This window comes from Pseudorasbora parva, chromosome 1, assembly GCF_024679245.1.
Source record: "Pseudorasbora parva isolate DD20220531a chromosome 1, ASM2467924v1, whole genome shotgun sequence".
Taxonomy (NCBI): Eukaryota; Metazoa; Chordata; class Actinopteri; order Cypriniformes; family Gobionidae; genus Pseudorasbora; species Pseudorasbora parva.
In genome coordinates this window covers 58879105-58898682 of record NC_090172.1, presented here as the reverse complement: position 1 = coordinate 58898682, position 19578 = coordinate 58879105, and the positions used below count along the sequence as shown (strand labels likewise).

At 41.7% G+C, this 19578-nt stretch overlaps 1 protein-coding gene across 1 annotated transcript; it reads right to left on the bottom strand.

Moving 5' to 3' along the window:
* Positions 1-5481: 5481 nt before the first annotated feature.
* ankrd53 (ankyrin repeat domain 53) lies at positions 5482-17629 on the bottom strand. Its single transcript, XM_067452013.1, has 5 exons — positions 17552-17629; positions 17160-17295; positions 16619-16821; positions 14050-14214; positions 5482-5847 (listed from the first exon to the last, which is right to left on the bottom strand). Exons 1-5 carry the CDS (start codon positions 17554-17556, stop codon positions 5652-5654), a joined length of 705 nt encoding a protein of 234 aa, XP_067308114.1. The 5' UTR covers positions 17557-17629; the 3' UTR covers positions 5482-5651.
* Between the last annotated feature and the right edge of the window lie 1949 nt (positions 17630-19578).

Sequence of the window (19578 nt, the reverse complement as noted above, 5' to 3'; positions counted from 1 at the left end):
CCTGTAGAGTTTAGCCCCAACCCTAATCAAAGACAGGTGAAGCTAATCAAGCTCTTCAAGCTCACTTGTTGAAAATACACAGGCAGGCAGTTGTGCTGAAGCAGGTTGGAAATAAACCAGGAGCAGGGTTTAAGACCTCTGTATTGAAAATGATGCATGTGTTTTTCTGAGGGAGGGCATTTTGACAGTATCCCCCTGGACATATAGTCATAGTTTATCCGTTTTCCTAGGAAATTGATTATTGGAAAGTATTATGTTTTACGGACATAAAACGGTACTTATCAACCTTGATAGTATGGCAATAAAATATCACATCATTTTGCCAGTTAAAGTTTTTGACTTGGTTTTGGTGAGCAGTTGGGCTGGAAATCGTTGACCAAATCTGGCAACACTTATCACACGTGTACATTTACATTCCAATAAAGGTTATTGATAACATGCCACCTCTGAAGTTCGGCTCTTTGCACCATTAGGCAACTAGTATCATATCTTCCGTTCCATGAAACGCTAATGCTCAGTAGCAGCCCTAAACATATATGGTTCTTTAATGTATTTGCATTGTACTAAAATGGGTTTATTTTTAATGGGTTTTCAAACTGGGTCCTTCAGAAGGTTTTATGGGGTCCCTTGAAAATTTCAGAGTATTAAAAGAAAAAATGGATAAAATCTACCAAACAATCTAACTGTTTAATTATTAATCTCATTGTTTGCCGTATACATCCTTTCCAGAATTTTATGTTTGCTTTGTGTAGAAAGTTTTTCTCACTATAGTCCCCTTTGTCTCGCTCACTGGGGTTGTAAGGCAGTTTTCTTAATTTTAACGCAGTATGTAATCTGTTTACATACATTTATTAGGGGCCAAGCCCTGAAAGGGCTGTAGCCCCTATTGTATCTGTTAGTTTCCTATATTATTATTATTATTCTTCCTCCCCTATGGGAGTCAATGGCAGCCCTATGAACCGTAAGTAGGAAAATGATGAAATTTGGCACACTTGTAGAGATAGTCATCAATAGTAAATGGACCAAATTTGGAGTCTCTAAGACCAACTCCATAGCGCCACCACCAGTCCAAAAATTTAACATTGAAACTGTTATAACTTTTGAACCCTTTGAGGTAGAAAAATGCCACTTAGTACACCTGATTCCTCTCATCATGCTGATCAAATTTAATATCTTACATTAAGACTCCGCCCATTACAGTAATGGCCATTTTAAAAAGTACAGTATTCAGTTTTTTTGCTACTCCTCCTTCAAAATTTGTCTAATTTTGTCCAAACTTGGCAGAGAGAATATTTGGACTGAGCCGCACAGAAATGACTGAACAGAATTTTTTGGACCCTTGGAAAAAAAAAAAGTTATGATGTCTCGAAGTTAACGAGGTTGACCCAAAATTGGTTCTGAGGCTGTATCTCGGCCAAACTTTGACCAATCGAAACGAAAATTGGTATGCTTCATCAGACCCATGATCTGAGGATCCATGCCAAAGTTGGGAACAGCGCCACCTAGGGGTCATGAGATATGAAAAAAGGCTATTTTTGCCCATAACTTCCGAACGGTTTGTCAGAAAATCATAATATTGGTGTCTGTGGATTCCTCGTGTCATGCTGAATCTGGTGATATCAGATATGTTAGGATCGGATGAACCACGTGACCGCCATTTTGAATTTTGTCATAAAATGTGGTATCTTTTATAATATTTGACATATCTGCACACAATTTGGTATGCATGACCATCATCATGTCCCGAATGTACACGAGAAGTTTCAGAATAGCGCCACCTAGTGTTCCAGAGATATACGATTTTTTGCTAAAACGTTTATAACTTTTGAAAACATTATCTATATTCTATATAATTTATATCATTTTGTTCTCTGGGTTTTGCAGATTTCGACGATGTCTCATTTGTCATTTTCCAAACATGTGACTGTGCGCCATATTGAATCAAGTGAAAAACAGTTTTTTTGCTACTCCTCCTTCAAATTTTGTCCAATTTTGTTCAAAATTGGCTCACATTAAATATGGAGTGAGCCGCACAGAAATGACTGAACAGATTTTTGATATTCACTACCGTTCCAGAGAAATCCACCTCTGAAGTTGAACTTGCCTGTGTTTGTGTCTTTATGCTAATTAGCTTAGCATTCTAAATGGTTATTTGCAAAAATGTTCTTCCGTTCCAGACATTAATTACTTCTAAGAATGATTTCAAGCAATTTTTCATAAAAAAAATATATAATGTTGTTCATTAAATCCAAAAATCTTCATTTTGAGTTAATTTCTAATTTTAACTATGGACCTATGGCATGTCAATGAACACATGTCTTCCCTGTGGCGCAATGAGATGAGCGTCAGACACCGGATTGTGAGGTTATGGGTTCGAGTCCCATGGGGGACAGCTTTATAAAATTGTGTGTAATGTTGTCATTTAGTGGCAAAAGCTGCAGTTCTGCCTTCGAAATCTCAAGCCTTTATAAAATTAAACAAACCAAAGTATGAGTGGTCTGCTGTTTAAAGCAACAGGCTAAAGCTTTGAAGATTGATAGGTCAAATTCAATGTGTAGTAAGTTAAGTTAAGTTATGTTGTTTAAGCATGTGAATTGGGCAATGTACAAAAGTTTCCTAATATTATCCAAAGTCCAAAAAAGCCAAAAAGAGCCATAATGGGCTTGGCCCCGCAATTGCTGCTAGCAGCTATATTTGTGGATGTAATTTTTCATTGAAAAATTTCTTCTTCAGGTTTATACATACAACATTAAGTATAGCCAATTTAGGTTGGAACCAATATGTTGTATTTATAATGTAACACTTACTATTTATCTAACAGTTTAAATATTATTTTTTTTCATATAGATTTTAGGAAGTGGGTCCCCCATAAAGGTTCATCATATTTGGGACTCCTTGGCATCATAAAGTTTGAAAACTCCTAGCCTAGTGCATTCCCAACATTAACGTTATAGTCATAATGGCCTTTAGAAAAATATTGTTGAGGAGGTGGGGTAGAGCACTATAGCCCCTTCTGGCACGGCCTAAGCTTGTCCTTAATGGCATTTGTTTCTTTACATTTACTTTTATACTTTTGAAACCAAAACTTTTACCATTTAACTTGATTAAAAAGCTTGAGTTCATACTTCAACTTCTACAGAAGTCTTTTCAAACCCTTGTATCTGTACTTCTGCCTGAGTGATGAATGTGAATACTTTTGACACCTCTGATTACAAGCCGAACGCTTCGTTGCACTAATCCTGTTACATTTGGAAAATAAAAGAGCTTTAACCACTTCAGCTCTGCAGCATATTTGTAATAATTATGACGTAGGGAATTTTGGACCCAAATGTGGGGTGAAGAGCTGAACTTAAGTGTGCGAAATATAATGTTCTCACTGTCACTGCACTCAACAAGGCAGCGGAGGACGAAATCCAGCGGGAACTGGAAAGTCATACGTGTTCCTTCGTCACCTGACTAATTTACCATAACCTTTACAGTACTTTAGCCCGTGATGGAAACACACCGCAACAGCTCTGGGGGAAAAAGTTCCTGGGACAAATTGTTCCGGATAATTTAGGTGGAAATGTGTCTATACTAATTCTTTCTCATTATGGAGTATGCACATAATGCAGTGCGTTCAGCTCAAAGTAAAATCCTCTGCTTTCAACACGCATGTCCTTCTCAAAAAATTAGCATATTGTGAGAACGTTCATTATTTTCCAAAATAATGATGAAAATTAAACTTTCATATATTTTAGATGTCTTGCACACCAACTGAAATATTTCAGGTCTTTTATTGTTTTAATACTGATGATTTTGGCATACAGCTCATGAAAATCAAAAAATCTCAAAAAATTAGCATATCATGAAAAGGTTCTCTAAACGAGCTATTAACCTAATCATCTGAATCAACTAATTAACTCTAAACACCTGCAAAAGATTCCTGAGGCTTTTAAAAACTCCCAGCCTGGTTCATTACTCAAAACCGCAATCATGGGTAAGACTGCCGACCTGACTGCTGTCCAGAAGGCCATCATTCACACCCTCAAGCGAGAGGGTAAGACACAGAAAGACATTTCTGAACGAATAGGCTGTTCCCAGAGTGCTGTATCAAGGCACCTCAGTGGGAAGTCTGTGGGAAGGAAAAAGTGTGGCAAAAAACGCTGCACAACGAGAAGAGGTGAGCGGACCCTGAGGAAGATTGTGGAGAAGGACCGATTCCAGACCTTGGGGGACCTGCGGAAGCAGTGGACTGAGTCTGGAGGAGAAACATCCAGAGCCACCATGCACAGGCGTGTGCAGGAAATGGGCTACAGGTGCCGCATTCCCCAGGGCAAGACACTTTTGGGCTACAGAGAAGCAGCGCTGGACTGTTGCTCAGTGGTCCAAAGTACTTTTTTCGGATGAAAGCAAATTTTGCTTGTCATTCGGAAATCAAGGTGCCAGAGTCTGGAGGAAGACTGGGGAGAAGGAAATGCCAAAATGCCTGAAGTCCAGTGTCAAGTACCCACAGTCAGTAATGGTCTGGGGTGCCATGTCAGCTGCTGGTGTTGGTCCACTGTGTTTTGTCAAGGGCAGGGTCAATGCAGCTCGCTATCAGGAGATTTTGGAGCACTTCATGCTTCCATCTGCTGAAAAGCTTTATGGAGATGAAGATTTGGTTTTTCAGCACGACCTGGCACCTGCTCACAGTGCCAAAACCACTGGTCAATGGTTTACTGACCATGGTATTACTGTGCTCAATTGGCCTGCCAACTCTCCTGACCTGAACCCCATAGAGAATCTGTGGGATATTGTGAAGAGAAAGTTGAGAGACGCAAGACCCAACACTCTGGATGAGCTTAAGGCCGCTATCGAAGCATCCTGGGCCTCCATAACACCTCAGCAGTGCCACCGGCTGATCGCCTCCATGCCACGCCGCAGTGAAGCAGTCATTTCTGCAAAAGGATTCCCGACTAAGTATTGAGTGCATAACTGAACATAATTATTTGAAGATTGACTTTTTTTGTATTAAAAACACTTTTCTTTTATTGGTCGGATGAAATATGCAAATTTTTTGAGATGGGTTTTTTGATTTTTGGGTTTTAATGAGCTGTATGCCAAAATCATCAGTATTAAAACAAAAGACCTGAAATATTTCAGTTGGTGTGCAATAAATCTAAAATATATGAAAGTTTAATTTTTATCATTACATTATGGAAAAGAATGAACTTTATCACAATATGCTAATTTTTTGAGAAGGACCTGTATTTGATCGGACACCCATTTGCATTTCTGAGAACTGCATGTGTCATGCTAAATTAAAAACGCATGTAATGATCTCACACTACTGTTGGAAAATATTATTGTTGCATAATGCATAGTCTTTCACTTGCTATTTTTAAATTGCCAAATATTTGCTTCCCTACAGCCATAGATTGGCATTATGCAAATCTGTTACATTGTTACGTGACAGTAAAATGAGACTGGATTTACGATATTACACACTGAACGAAATTTAATATATGAAGAAGCATAATAGGGGTGCTCGAACAAACAGTATGAAGTATACTCCATACAGAACAGAAGTACTGTATCTCTATAGTATTGAAAAGTAAACATGCATAACACTTTTTATTCCTCTGGCACAATTGGAAATCTAACATTGGTCTCTGTAGATAACAGGATGTCTAATAGTGGCCGGGCTTCAACTCCTCGGCAAGGTGCATGGCCACCTCAGTCCAGGGCGAGTCTTTGGTTTTTAGGCCCCGACCCAATCGAGGAAGATCCAGCACACTGAAACACTGCCGTTGCTTGAGGTCATATAGCTGTTTGGTGTTCACCATCTGCTGCTTGTCTTTTTGCCACATGGCATCTTTCAGAAACCTGTTGCACAAACACATTTATGTTCAGTTGCATATGTGAAAAAATTCCACTAATTTCAAATGAAAAAAAAACGTAAGTCCTGATATATTTGATTTTGGTAGAATATATCTGCTACGTTACTGCTGCAGTTATTGTCGCTGCTGTTATTCTTTTGTTGCTGCTGATGTTGTCGCTGCTGTTATTGCTGTTATTGTCGCTGCTGTTATTCTTTTGTTGCTGCTGATGTTGTCGCTGCTGTTATTGTCGCTGCTGATATTGTCGCTGCTGTTATTGTCGCTGCTGTTATTGTCACTGCTGTTATTGTCGCTGCTGTTATTGTCGCTGCTGTTATTGTCGCTGCTGATATTGTCGCTGCTGATATTGTCGCTGTTGTTATTGTCGCTGCTGATATTGTCGCTGCTGATATTGTCGCAGCTGATATTGTCGCAGCTGATATTGTCGCTGCTGATATTGTCGCTGTTGTTATTGTCGCTGTTGTTATTGTCGCTGCTGATATTGTCGCTGTTGTTATTGTCGCTGCAGTTATTGTTGCTGCTGATATTGTCGCTGCTGATATTGTCGCTGCTGATATTGTCGCTGCTGTTATTGTCGCAGCTGATATTGTCGCTGCTGTTATTGTCGCTGCTGTTATTGTTCATGCTGATATTGTCGCTGCTGTTATTGTCACTGCTGATATTGTCGCTGCTGATATTGTCGCTGTTGTTATTGTCGCTGCTGATATTGTCACTGCTGATATTGTCGCTGCTGATATTGTCGCTGCTGATATTCTTTTGTCGCTGTTGTTATTGTCGCTGTTGTTATTGTCGCTGTTGTTATTGTTCATGCTGTTATTGTCACTGCTGATATTGTCGCTGCTGATATTGTCGCTGTTGTTATTGTCGCTGCTGTTATTGTCGCTGCTGATATTGTCGCTGCTGTTATTGTCGCTGCTGTTATTGTCGCAGCTGTTATTGTCGCTGCTGATATTGTCGCTGCTGTTATTGTCGCTGCTGTTATTGTTCATGCTGTTATTGTCACTGCTGATATTGTCACTGCTGTTATTGTCACTGCTGTTATTGTCGCTGCTGTTATTGTCGCTGCTGTTATTGTCGCTGCTGTTATTGTTCATGCTGATATTGTCGCTGCTGTTATTGTCACTGCTGATATTGTCGCTGCTGATATTGTCGCTGTTGTTATTGTCGCTGCTGATATTGTCGCTGCTGATATTGTCGCTGCTGTTATTGTCGCTGCTGTTATTGTTCATGCTGATATTGTCGCTGCTGTTATTGTCACTGCTGATATTGTCACTGCTGATATTATCGCTGTTGTTATTGTCGCTGCTGTTATTGTTGCTGCTGATATTGTCGCTGCTGTTATTGTCGCAGCTGTTATTGTCGCTGCTGATATTGTCGCTGCTGTTATTGTCGCTGCTGTTATTGTCGCTGCTGTTATTGTTCATGCTGATATTGTCGCTGCTGTTATTGTCACTGCTGATATTGTCACTGCTGTTATTGTCACTGCTGTTATTGTCGCTGCTGTTATTGTCGCTGCTGTTATTGCTGTTATTGTCGCTGCTGTTATTGTCGCTGCTGTTATTGTTCATGCTGATATTGTCGCTGCTGTTATTGTCACTGCTGATATTGTCGCTGCTGATATTGTCGCTGTTGTTATTGTCGCTGCTGATATTGTCGCTGCTGATATTGTCGCTGCTGATATTGTCGCTGCTGATATTGTCGCAGCTGTTATTGTCGCAGCTGATATTGTCGCTGCTGTTATTGTCGCTGTTGTTATTGTCGCTGCTGATATTGTCGCTGCTGATATTGTCGCTGCTGTTATTGTCGCAGCTGTTATTGTCGCTGCTGATATTGTCGCTGCTGATATTGTCGCTGCTGTTATTGTCGCTGCTGTTATTGTCGCTGCTGATATTGTCGCTGCTGTTATTGTCGCTGCTGTTATTGTCGCTGCTGTTATTGTCGCTGCTGTTATTGTTCATGCTGATATTGTCGCTGCTGTTATTGTCACTGCTGATATTGTCGCTGCTGATATTGTCACTGCTGATATTGTCGCTGCTGTTATTGTCGCTTGCTGCTGTTATTGTCGCTGCTGTTATTGTCACTGCTGATATTGTCGCTGCTGATATTGTCGCTGCTGATATTGTCGCTGCTGATATTGTCGCTGCTGATATTGTCGCTGCTGTTATTGTCGCTGCTGTTATTGTCACTGCTGTTATTGTCACTGCTGTTATTGTCGCTGCTGATATTGTCGCTGTTGTTATTGTCGCTGCTGTTATTGTCACTGCTGTTATTGTCGCTGCTGTTTGTAATACGGTTTGTAGATGGGAAGGAAGGAGGCGGGAACCGGCGAACGCTCAACAAACATTTATTTAAAGTAAAGAAACAAAATGAAAGTAAAACCGCGGGCAGCCCCTCACGGACGACTGCCCGCAAACACACACAAAATAAAACGTGGGCAGCCCCTCACGGACGACTGCCCACAAACACATAAACAAAACTAAACATAAAATCCAGGCCTGGTCCTCTCTCGTCTTCCGCTGTCCTTGCTCCTCCTTATATGCTCCCGTCACATGGCCGCGAGACGAGACCGGTGTGCCACGCAGCTGGCACTCGTGAACATTAATCACCGGCCCGCTCTCGCGGTCCCTCGCCCTGCTGCTTGCCACACCACATACCCCCATCACCCCTCGCAGGCCGGGGGGCACTCCCGAGACTGCGCTCTACTCCCCCCCCCCCCCCCCCCTCTCCCGGGGGGGCCGATCACGGCGGCCGCGGCACCTGGGGGTAAGGACAGAGAGGCGAGAGAAATGTAGACGGGAGCACGAGGAGCCCGCGGAGCCCGCGGACGAGAGAGGGGAGAGAGGGAAAAAAGAAAGAAAGAGAAAAAAAATTCTGGTCTGGTTCCCAGACACACTGCCATTCGGCCCTCCGCCCGCCGAGAGGCTCTTCCTCGCGGTGCTGTGCGATGGCACTGGACGCCTGGTGGGCAGCTCGATCCTCCTCCGCCCCCTGGCGGCCGGCGGTGACTCCTCCTTCTGAGGGACCCGGCAGCGAGCCCCGCGCTCCCTGCTCCTCCCCTCTCAGGCGGATGGCAGCAGGCTCCGGCTCACGGCAAGCGCGGCGACTCCTCCGCTCCCTCTCGGACGGCAGCCACCCCACCTCGACCCAGGGGCACGGCAGCGAGGTCTCTGGCCCACCTTCCTCGCTCCAGCACCATCGCCTCGGGCAGCCCTCGCGGTCTTTCATCATCCGCGCTGCCCGAACTCCTCAGCACCGCGATCCCCCTCAGCAGCGAGGGCTCTCCGACAGCGCGTCCCTCCTTCCTCCCGGGCTTCGGCATCAATGTAATACGGTTTGTAGATGGGAAGGAAGGAGGCGGGAACCGGCGAACGCTCAACAAACATTTATTTAAAGTAAAGAAACAAAATGAAAGTAAAACCGCGGGCAGCCCCTCACGGACGACTGCCCGCAAACACACACAAAATAAAACGTGGGCAGCCCCTCACGGACGACTGCCCACAAACACATAAACAAAACTAAACATAAAATCCAGGCCTGGTCCTCTCTCGTCTTCCGCTGTCCTTGCTCCTCCTTATATGCTCTCGTCACATGGCCGCGAGACGAGACCGGTGTGCCACGCAGCTGGCACTCGTGAACATTAATCACCGGCCCGCTCTCGCGGTCCCTCGCCCCGCTGCTTGCCACACCACACTGTTATTGTCGCTGCTGTTATTGTCACTGCTGTTATTGTCGCTGCTGATATTCTTTTGTTGCTGCTGATATTCTTTTGTCGCTGCTGTTATTGTTGCTGCTGATATTCTTTTGTCGCTGCTGTTATTGTTGCTGCTGATATTCTTTTGTCGCTGCTATTGTTGCTGCTGATATTCTTTTGTCGCTGCTGATATTGTCGCTGCTCTTATTGTTGCTGCTGATATTCTTTTGTTGCTGCTGATATTGTCGCTGCTGTTATTGTCGCTGTTGATATTCTTTTGTTGCTGCTGATATTGTCGCTGCTGTTTTTGTCGCAGCTGATATTGTCGCTGCTGATATTGTCGCTGTTGTTATTGTCGCTGCTGTTATTGTCGCTGCTGATATTGTCGCTGTTGTTATTGTCGCAGCTGATATTGTCGCTGCTGATATTGTCGCTGTTGTTATTGTCGCTGCTGTTATTGTCGCTTCTGATATTGTCGCAGTTGTTATTGTCGCTGCTGTTATTGTCGCAGCTGATATTGTCGCAGCTGATATTGTCGCTGCTGATATTGTCGCTGCTGATATTGTCGCTGCTGATATTGTCGCTGCTGTTATTGTCGCTGCTGATATTGTCGCTGTTGTTATTGTCGCAGCTGATATTGTCGCTGTTGTTATTGTCGCTGCTGTTATTGTCGCTTCTGATATTGTCGCTGTTGTTATTGTCGCTGCTGTTATTGTCGCAGCTGATATTGTCGCTGCTGATATTGTCGCTGCTGTTATTGTCGCTGCTGTTATTGTCGCTGCTGATATTGTCGCTGCTGATATTGTTGCTGCTGATATTCTTTTGTTGCTGCTGATATTGTCGCTGCTGATATTGTCGCTACTGATATTGTCGTTGCTGATATTGTCGTTGCTGATATTGTCGCTGCTATTATTGTCGCTGCTGTTATTGTCCCTGCTGTTATTGTCGCTGCTTTTATTGTCGCTGCTTTTATTGTCACTGCTGATATTCTTTTGTTGCTGCTGTTATTGTCGCTGCTGTTATTGTTGCTGCTGATATTCTTTTGTTGCTGCTGATATTGTCGCTGCTGTTATTGTCGCTGCTGATATTGTCGCTGTTGTTATTGTCGCTGTTGTTATTGTCGCTGCTGTTATTGTCGCTGCTGATATTGTCGCTGCTGATATTGTCGCTGCTGTTATTGTCGCTGCTGATATTGTCGCTGCTGATATTGTCGCTGCTGTTATTGTTGCTGCTGATATTCTTTTGTTGCTGCTGATATTGTCGCTGCTGATATTGTCGTTGCTGATATTGTCGCTGCTGATATTGTCGCTGCTGTTATTATCGCTGCTGATATTGTCGTTGCTGATATTGTCGTTGCTGATATTGTCGCTGCTATTATTGTCGCTGCTGTTATTGTCCCTGCTGTTATTGTCGCTGCTTTTATTGTCGCTGCTTTTATTGTCACTGCTGATATTCTTTTGTTGCTGCTGTTATTGTCGCTGCTGTTATTGTTGCTGCTGATATTCTTTTGTTGCTGCTGATAGTGTCGCTGCTGATATTGTCGCTGCTGTTATTGTCGCTGCTGTTATTGTCGCTGCTGATATTGTCGCTGCTGATATTGTCGCTGTTGTTATTGTCGCTGTTGTTATTGTCGCTGCTGTTTTTGTCGCTGCTGATATTGTCGCTGCTGATATTGTCGCTGCTGATATTGTCGCTGCTGATATTGTCGCTGCTGTTATTGTCGCTGCTGTTATTGTCGCTGCTGATATTGTCGCTGCTGTTATTGATATTGTCGCTGCTGTTATTGTTGCAGCTGATATTGTCGCTGCTGTTATTGTCGCTGCTGTTATTGTCACTGCTGATATTACGCTGCTTAAAGGGTTACTTCAGCGATTAGCATATGGCTTTGTATCAGTAGAAACCCTGGAGTATATTCAAATTATTGTGCTTTTCCCCCTCATATCTCCCTGAGACAAGAGATTTATGCATTTTATTTCTGGAAAAATTCCTCCTATGATGCAAATTGACGATTTTTGCATCATAGGAGGAACGTTTGCCCAAAGGCTAAAGACTACAGCCAGCAGAGGGAGCCATTTCCGCATGTTTTGAATCCACGCATGGGGGATGGGAGATAACACTCAGCTTGCAGGGAGAGCTCAGCTCAGCTACAGGCACTCATTTAAACGGAGCTATGGTACGCAATGTAAGTCTTTTAACTTCTCAAATTAATTTCTATGAAAGTTAAGCTTGCAAAGGCATGAACTGAAACGCGCCAGACTGAACTCGCGTTGTGAATGTATGCCGCGAGTGTAGTCGCGATTACCTCAGCTCTCATCACTCCTGCAGTTAGTGCTCAGCGCTGTGATACTCGCGCGGTGACTCACTCATTATATTGAACAGACACGTTCAGTTTTTAATTGTAGTGTCTCCTCTAACTCAGTCACTGTAATCAAGTTGGTGGCGTTGGGAATGGCACAGGGCAGCGAAGCATTCTGGGAATTGTAGTCTTTCATCCCCATGGGACAAAAATACATTTTCTGTCTTTTCTCAGTCTAGAAGACACCAAATTCAAAAATAATTTCACATTTCTACTGCATTGATGACCCAGTTTAAATACAGATTCATCTTCCCAGCGCTGAAGTACCCCTTTAACGTTTTTGCAAATATGCAATATCATGTAAAAGAACCTAAATCACACACTGAGGTGTCAATAACATGCACCATCACATGCAGTAATCATCAGTGTTGGGAGTAACGCATTACAAAAGTAATACATTACAGTAACTTATTACTTTTTGCTGTAACGCAGTAGTGTAAGGCATTACTAATCAATTTTCAGTAATATTTTACTCGGTACATTTCCAGTAACGCGTGCGTTACCCCCCCCCCCCCCCCCCCCCCCCAAAAAAAAGAAAGAAATACAATAAAACGAAAAAGGAAAAGGAAAAAAAGGCGTGATACATTAACGCATGAAAAATGCAAGTTATTACCTGTTCGTGGTCATTCAATAGCCGCGTGTGGTGTCCAGGTTAGTAATTAAATACTAAATGACAGCTTCTGATATATTTTTGTATAGCGATTTACTTCATTTTCCTTCAATTCAATACTTCAATTCATCTCCTTCTTGCTGGTGTACTTTTGGATATGGTGTGACATAGCCTAGTCCAGTGAAGGCGTACGTGTTTATTGCGGATTTTACAGAAGTGCCGCAGGCATGATCTCAGTCTCTGTGCTCGCGCTGGCCAGTGGAAAAGTGGCTAAAGAAGGTTTAAAGGCTCTGTCGTTTCAAAGAATAGCACAACGGCGAGCGCGTCGAAGAACGGAGACGAGGCGCGCGCTGCTGAGCCAAACTATAGGCCTAATGCCTTTAAACAACACTTGGGTGAAGATGACAGAATAAGACTACTGCACACCGTGACACCGTCGTTTAGATTTTTTATAGTAATACAGTCATTTAGTTCAGTTAGAGAACAGGCCGTTCAAATAAAAACGGAAGCATGAACCGAAAATGTGATCTTGAGCTGACAGATGATCGCGGAAGATTTGGTTTCAAAGTGAAATGTAAAAGCGCCTATTAAAGGGGGTTTGTCATTGTGTTGTGTATTTCATTAAGAATAATAGGCAAATTTTAAACCGAAACTAAAAATCTGCTTGGCCGCACACAGAGCGCGCATTTACTAACGAGCTGTCATTCACGGTGTGCGCGCACTGGCGCGTTTTCAGTTCATATGGAAGCTTAACTTTTATAGGAATTCATTGAAAGCACTCGCTTTGCCTCCGCTCCCGTTATTAATGACCAAGCGGCACTGCGCATGTTCCTTTCGATTAAATAGAATAGTGATTTAAAAGCCCAGATTCCGGTGATGTCATCACACTTTGATTAACCGGTGGGAAAATGTCCCCACCGTCTCATTCCTACTGTACATTCGCGAGATGGATGCGTATTGCTTAGTTTATCAGAGATGAGGACAAGAAAGTAGGCTAGTCAAATGCAAATGCAGTCAAATACAACCTTTTTCTAAAACCGAAATAACTAGGCTATCTCGCAACTATGTCGCAACAATAAGAAAATAACAAATACGCATATTGTCATAACTTAGGAGTTTACACAGTTCTGTTGTGTCTATGAACAGAAGCTATTCCCAGATATTGCCAGATAATCACTTTACCTCTAAAATAATACTTATAACAGAGTTGGATCGTCATGATGTCTTGAGCATTCACTTTTTTGCCAATTCTCTATTGTTAGCCTGGATAGCCCATGTCATTATTCTTCATCATATCGCCTTCTACTGGATGTAAAATGCGTATCTTAGAATGTTAAGAGCTACTTCTGTAGTTATTTTGGTGAAAGTAACTCAAAAGTAATACAGGAGTAATGTAACGCATTACAATTCTGAGACAGTAATATTGTAGTGTAATGAATTACTTTTAAATAGCAGTAGTAAGTAATCTATAATATATTACAGTTTGGAAGTAACTTGCACAACACTGGTAATCATCACTAGCACCTTATACCTGGTAACAACCCTGTGGCCCCAGATACGAGCGAGGTCGAGCGGTGTGTGACCCCTCTTGTCCTGAGCATGTGTGTCTGCTCCGTTTCTCACCAGCATCTCTGTGCAATCCATCAGACCTTCTGCAGCGGCCAAATGCAGTGGGGTCAATCCTTCATCTGTTGCGCTGTGAATACAACAATAGTGAGGTAACTGACACAATGACATGCTTCTGACAGCATGGCAGCTGTGCTAAAATCTTAATCATACTAACAAGCGACAAGGTAGTCTGTATGTGTCCGTACACGCTAAAAAATAAGGTGTTCTTAAAAGAACCATTTTTAGAAGAACCAGAAAAAGGTTCTTTAGAACATTCTTATTTTCTAAAGAACCTTTTTCCGTCAAACACTCTTCTTTATTGGCATCTGGTTCCGTGAAGACCCTGTTTTATCCCCAGTAGCTGCCTTTGCTGTGTTTACCCTTATGGGCTTCGCAGAAAAAGGGTCTTGTTTTTAATATTTATAAAGGATATAGCTGGTTCAAATATATATAGCAATATCAAATGAGCAAGTGCGCTGTTTTCCTCAATATCAGCATGTTTGCAAATGTCTTTGATTTTACACAACATGAAATGCAAGGTAATATTAGGTGACTTACATTTTAGACTCAGAATAACACAGTGATGTTTCATTACTGAATGAATTTGCATTTTTGAACAAGTAATGAATGACCCAACATATACATGAATGAAACAGCTGTACTGAATGAATCATTTGACTGAATGATTCAATAACTCACTCGTTAAGAAAATGATATGCCGCCCGCTAGCCAAAATAGCTTTTCTATGGCAATATTCCAGGATGACGATGGCAAGATTCATCAGGTTCAAACTGTGAAAGAATGGTTGGGAGGGAGCATGAAGAATCATTTTCACACATGAATAGGCACATCTGAGTCCAGAACTTAAATTCATTGTAAGTCTTTGGGATGTGCTGGAGGAGACTTTACAGTGTGGGACTCTTGCATTGTCAATGCAAGGTCTTGACCAAAAATGTATGCACCTCTTGATGGAAATAACATCACATTTGTTTCCATTAATCCAGATTTGATCAAGATCTTCTCTTGACAATGCAAGAGTCCAGCACATTGTAAAGTCCCTTTTTCAAGTTTAAAATTGGAGCCTGATGAATCTTGACATTGTCATTCTGGAAAATAGCCATGATGTGCTTTCCTACATGGTTGTTTAAGAAATGAAAAAACACATTCTATCAATTAGGGTTCGAAGAACTGTTGCCAAATATATAACATGCTACAAACATAATAATAACTGCAATAGCGAGCTAACCACAAACTCTTAAGCATTTGCCTTTAAATCCAAACAGTGACTACAATAAATCAGGCATAACATTTTGACCACTGACAGGTGAAATGAATAACACTGATTATCTTCATCACAGCACCTGTTATTGGGTGGGATATATTAGGCAGCAAGTGCACTTTTTGTCCTCAAGTTGATGAACCAAGTTGATGTTAAAATCAGGAAAAATTGGCAAGGGTACGGATTTGAGTGAGTTTGACAAGGGCCAAATTTTGATGGCTAGACGACTGGGTCAGAGCATCTCCAAAACTGTAGCTCTTGTGGGCTGTTCCCGGTCTGCAGTGGTCAGTATCTATCAAAAGTGCTCCAAGAGGAACAGTGGAGAACCGGCCACAGGGTCATGGGCGGCCAAGGCTCATTGATGCACGTGGGGAGCGAAGGCTGGCTCGTGTGGTCCGATCAAACAGACGAGCTACTGGAGCTCAAACTGCTCAAGAAGTTAATGCTGGCTCTGATAGAAAGCTGTCAGAATACACAGTGCATCGCAGTTTATTGTGTATGGGGCTGCATCGCTTTAGACCAGTCAGGTTGCCCATGCTGACCTCTGACCACCGAAAGCACCAACAGTGGCACGTGAGCATCAGAACTGGACCACAGAGAAATGGAAGAAGGTGGCCTGGTCTAACGAATCATGTCTTTTACATCATGTGTATCACGTTCCCACTTACCTGGGGAACACATGGGCACTATGGGCAATGTTCTGCTGGGAAACCTTGCCTATTGCCATCAATGTGGATGTTACTTTGACACGTAACAGCTACCTAAGCATTGTTGCAGACGATGTACACACTTTCATGGAAACGTTATTCCCTGGCTGTGGCTCTTTCAGCCGGGTAATGCACCTGCCACAAAGCAAAAAATGGTTCAGGAATGGTTTAAAGAGCACAACAACGAGTTTGAGGTCCAAGTTCCCCAGATCTCAATCCAATCAAACATCTGTGGGATGTGCTGAACAAACAATCACAGCATATGTGGAGTCCAAGGCTTTTTGACAGCAAAATTGGAATCAACACTATATTAGAAAGGTGGTCAATGTTATGCCTGATCGGTGTGTAAATAAGTATAACTGACTGATTAAAAAAAATCAGTTTATACTTATATAGTTTACCAACATTATTTTTTTTGTTTGGCTTATGTTCATTATTAAATTTATATTAAATATAAATTTTAGAGAGTTATCCATGATTACTTTTAAAACAGAAGTGCTTCCTACGCATTGATCTCGGCTCCGTGCTCCAGCAGGTAAATGAGGCAGGCGTGAGAGTTTGGCTGGCTCTGAGCTGTCAGCACCATATGTAAGGGTCTGCGTCCGTGAGGACAACTGACATTAACATCCACATAATCTCCAGCCTCCAACAGCAGCCCAACACAGTCCAGGTGTCCATGAAGCGCTGCTATATGAAGCGCGGTGAGACCCTGAAACACAAGGTCATATACTTTCAACTTATATTACGATTATATGGAATAGAATATAGAATAATAAATTGTATGTACTATATAATTTATTATTCTTAATAGAGCGTTAAGTGTAGAATATCTAAATACTTTTTGGTCATTTGGCAGTAAAATATACTGTCACGAAAGGTAAAATGATCCAGAAAAGTAGGAACAAGACCCAGTTGAGGTGATGTCATCGCCACTGGCCGCCATCAATGTAAGTGGGAAACGTGATCATGATTTCATGTCTGATGTTCAGCGGTTGGAGATAAATTAACAACATAACATTGTGGATATAAAGTATATAAAGCACGCACTTGTTTGTCAGTGTGCAGGGGTTTGCGCGCTCTCCTCAGAGTCAAACTCAACCAATCACGCGCTCCGCACGCGGCGGCGTGAAATATGTCACTCTCCGACCGAGCCAGCGACCCGGGATCATCCGGTCGACTAACACTAAACATAAAAAAATACAATGACGTAATTATTAGAATTAAATACTATAGGTTATGAACATAGACTTTACAAAAATAGGTTATTAACATAACCTCTACAACGTAGGTCTACAAAATATATATTTTCCCCCCATCTATTGAATCACTTTTAATACTGAGAAATATTCGCTATAGTTCTGAGAAAGTTTGACCGATTTAATCATAGATAGGCCTATATAGAGTTTAATCTATGGATTTAGCATCGAGCAGAAACTCACCTCATGGCCGTTGAGTTTGTTGACGTCTGTTTCCATGGCGTTTCTCCTGTCAATCAAACTCAAGCCTGCGAGCTGAATGCTATATTTTATGCAACAATAACAAATACACAAAACAAAATAAGCTACGACAGTAATGATCAATAATAGACAATATTAAGGGTTACAAAACAAAGAACAAAACCACAAAGTATATTAAACTAGCTTAAATCGTTCACACCCTTACGTCTTACATGCAGTGTTTAGAGTTTAAAAATAAAACTGAATATAACATTTAGCAAGAAAAGGCAGTAAATTAAGTAAACTTTTGCAATGAGAAGATCAGAGAGTCACCAAAAAAACAAACAAGTTCTTGGCTTTTTAACAAAGTTTGGAAATTCAACCCAAAACACTTTGCAATACACACAGTCCCAAAACAAAAGATTAATTGTCTTTTTAAACTGATGAAAAAAGGAGCACATGGGGGGGATACTAATAGTATATTTAGCAAGTTTATAATTAACTGGGTAGCAATTTTTAATTAATTTAATAGAGACATTAACAGCTTTATTATATATATATATATATATATATATATATATATATATATATATATATATATAATATTTTAAGCCAGAAATATTCTCGTTTTAAAAACTTACACAAGCAGGTAAAGAAATCTGAACTCTGTTAAGAATTGAGCGGTTTTGTTTGTCAAGACATTGAGGATACAACACATTTAGGGCCAGATTTGACTAAAAGATTTACACAATCAGTTGCACCAAAAACGATGCACTCTTAAAAAATGCTGGGTTAAAAAAACAATTGTTTTAAATAAATAATTGGCTTGATAAAATGTACTTTTAGTGTGTCAACTTTTAGATGATGTTGGGGGGGGGGGGGACTCTAAAAAATGCAGGATTAAAAACAGCCTAAATTGGGTTGAAAATAGACAAACCCAGCAGTTGGGTTGTTTTAATCCAGCGGTTAGGTTAAATGTTTGCCCAACCTGCTGTGTAGTTTTATTTAACTCAACCATTGTTTAAAAATAACTATATTACTTGCTTAAAATTAAGCAAGCAATAAGTGTATGTGTGAGAGCAAGTATGAGTGAGAGTGTGTGTGTGTCTGTGTGTGTGTGTGTGTGTGTGTGTGTGTGTGTGTTTTGTGTGATGGTTAGGGGTAGGAGACCGTACAGCTTGTACAGTATGAAATCATTATGTCTAGAGTCCCCATAAAGCATGGAAACGTGTGAGTGTGTGTGTAACATGAAAAAGAGATAAGCCTACTCGAACACTCGTTGTGATTACTGTGAACTTCTGAACTGCAAAGTTTCTGGGCCACTGTGAGCCTAAAGGCAAAGGAAGGGGTCACTGACAAAATGCCAATAGAAACTGATCCTAACTCCATCTTTAACTGCCCTCAAACTATGTCACATCTTTGGAAGAGAGGCAGCTCACTTTGCTTTCATAAGGTCATGTAGCGGAGCACATAAGCTCAGGGCAAAGCTGAGGGTTGAGACCATTGTGTGCTTCATCTCTGATCTGGGATCAGTTGTGTTGGACACTGATAGGTGCAAAGGGACACCGAAGCTCACAGAACTGCAGTGTGTGATGAGATGGGGGATGGAGGAGGTAAAGATTACAGATGAGACGGATGTTGGCTGATGAAGCTGCTCAAAGCTTTCATGAAAATGAGATCATGGGTTTCTCTTGCTAGCTGTTGTGCATTTCTATTGGGTGCTGTGCAGACCAATAAGGGTGCATGAGTCTCATATGGGCGGAGCTATAACACCAGCGCACGAGGTCGAACACCAATGAAAACAAACACTGCGAAGGCCAAATGTGCCTGAGGATCATCTCTCTCCTCTGACACAAATGGACACCACACTCATTAAAAAAAATCCCCATTTTATATAGAACCCTTTTTAAGTGCCAAAAGGGTTCTTTCTTGTCATTATAGAACCTTTTTAGGATAAAGGTTCTTTGGAATTGAGTAAAGAACCCTATGGTATATATAGAACCCCAAAGAAACCTTTTTTCTAAGAGTGT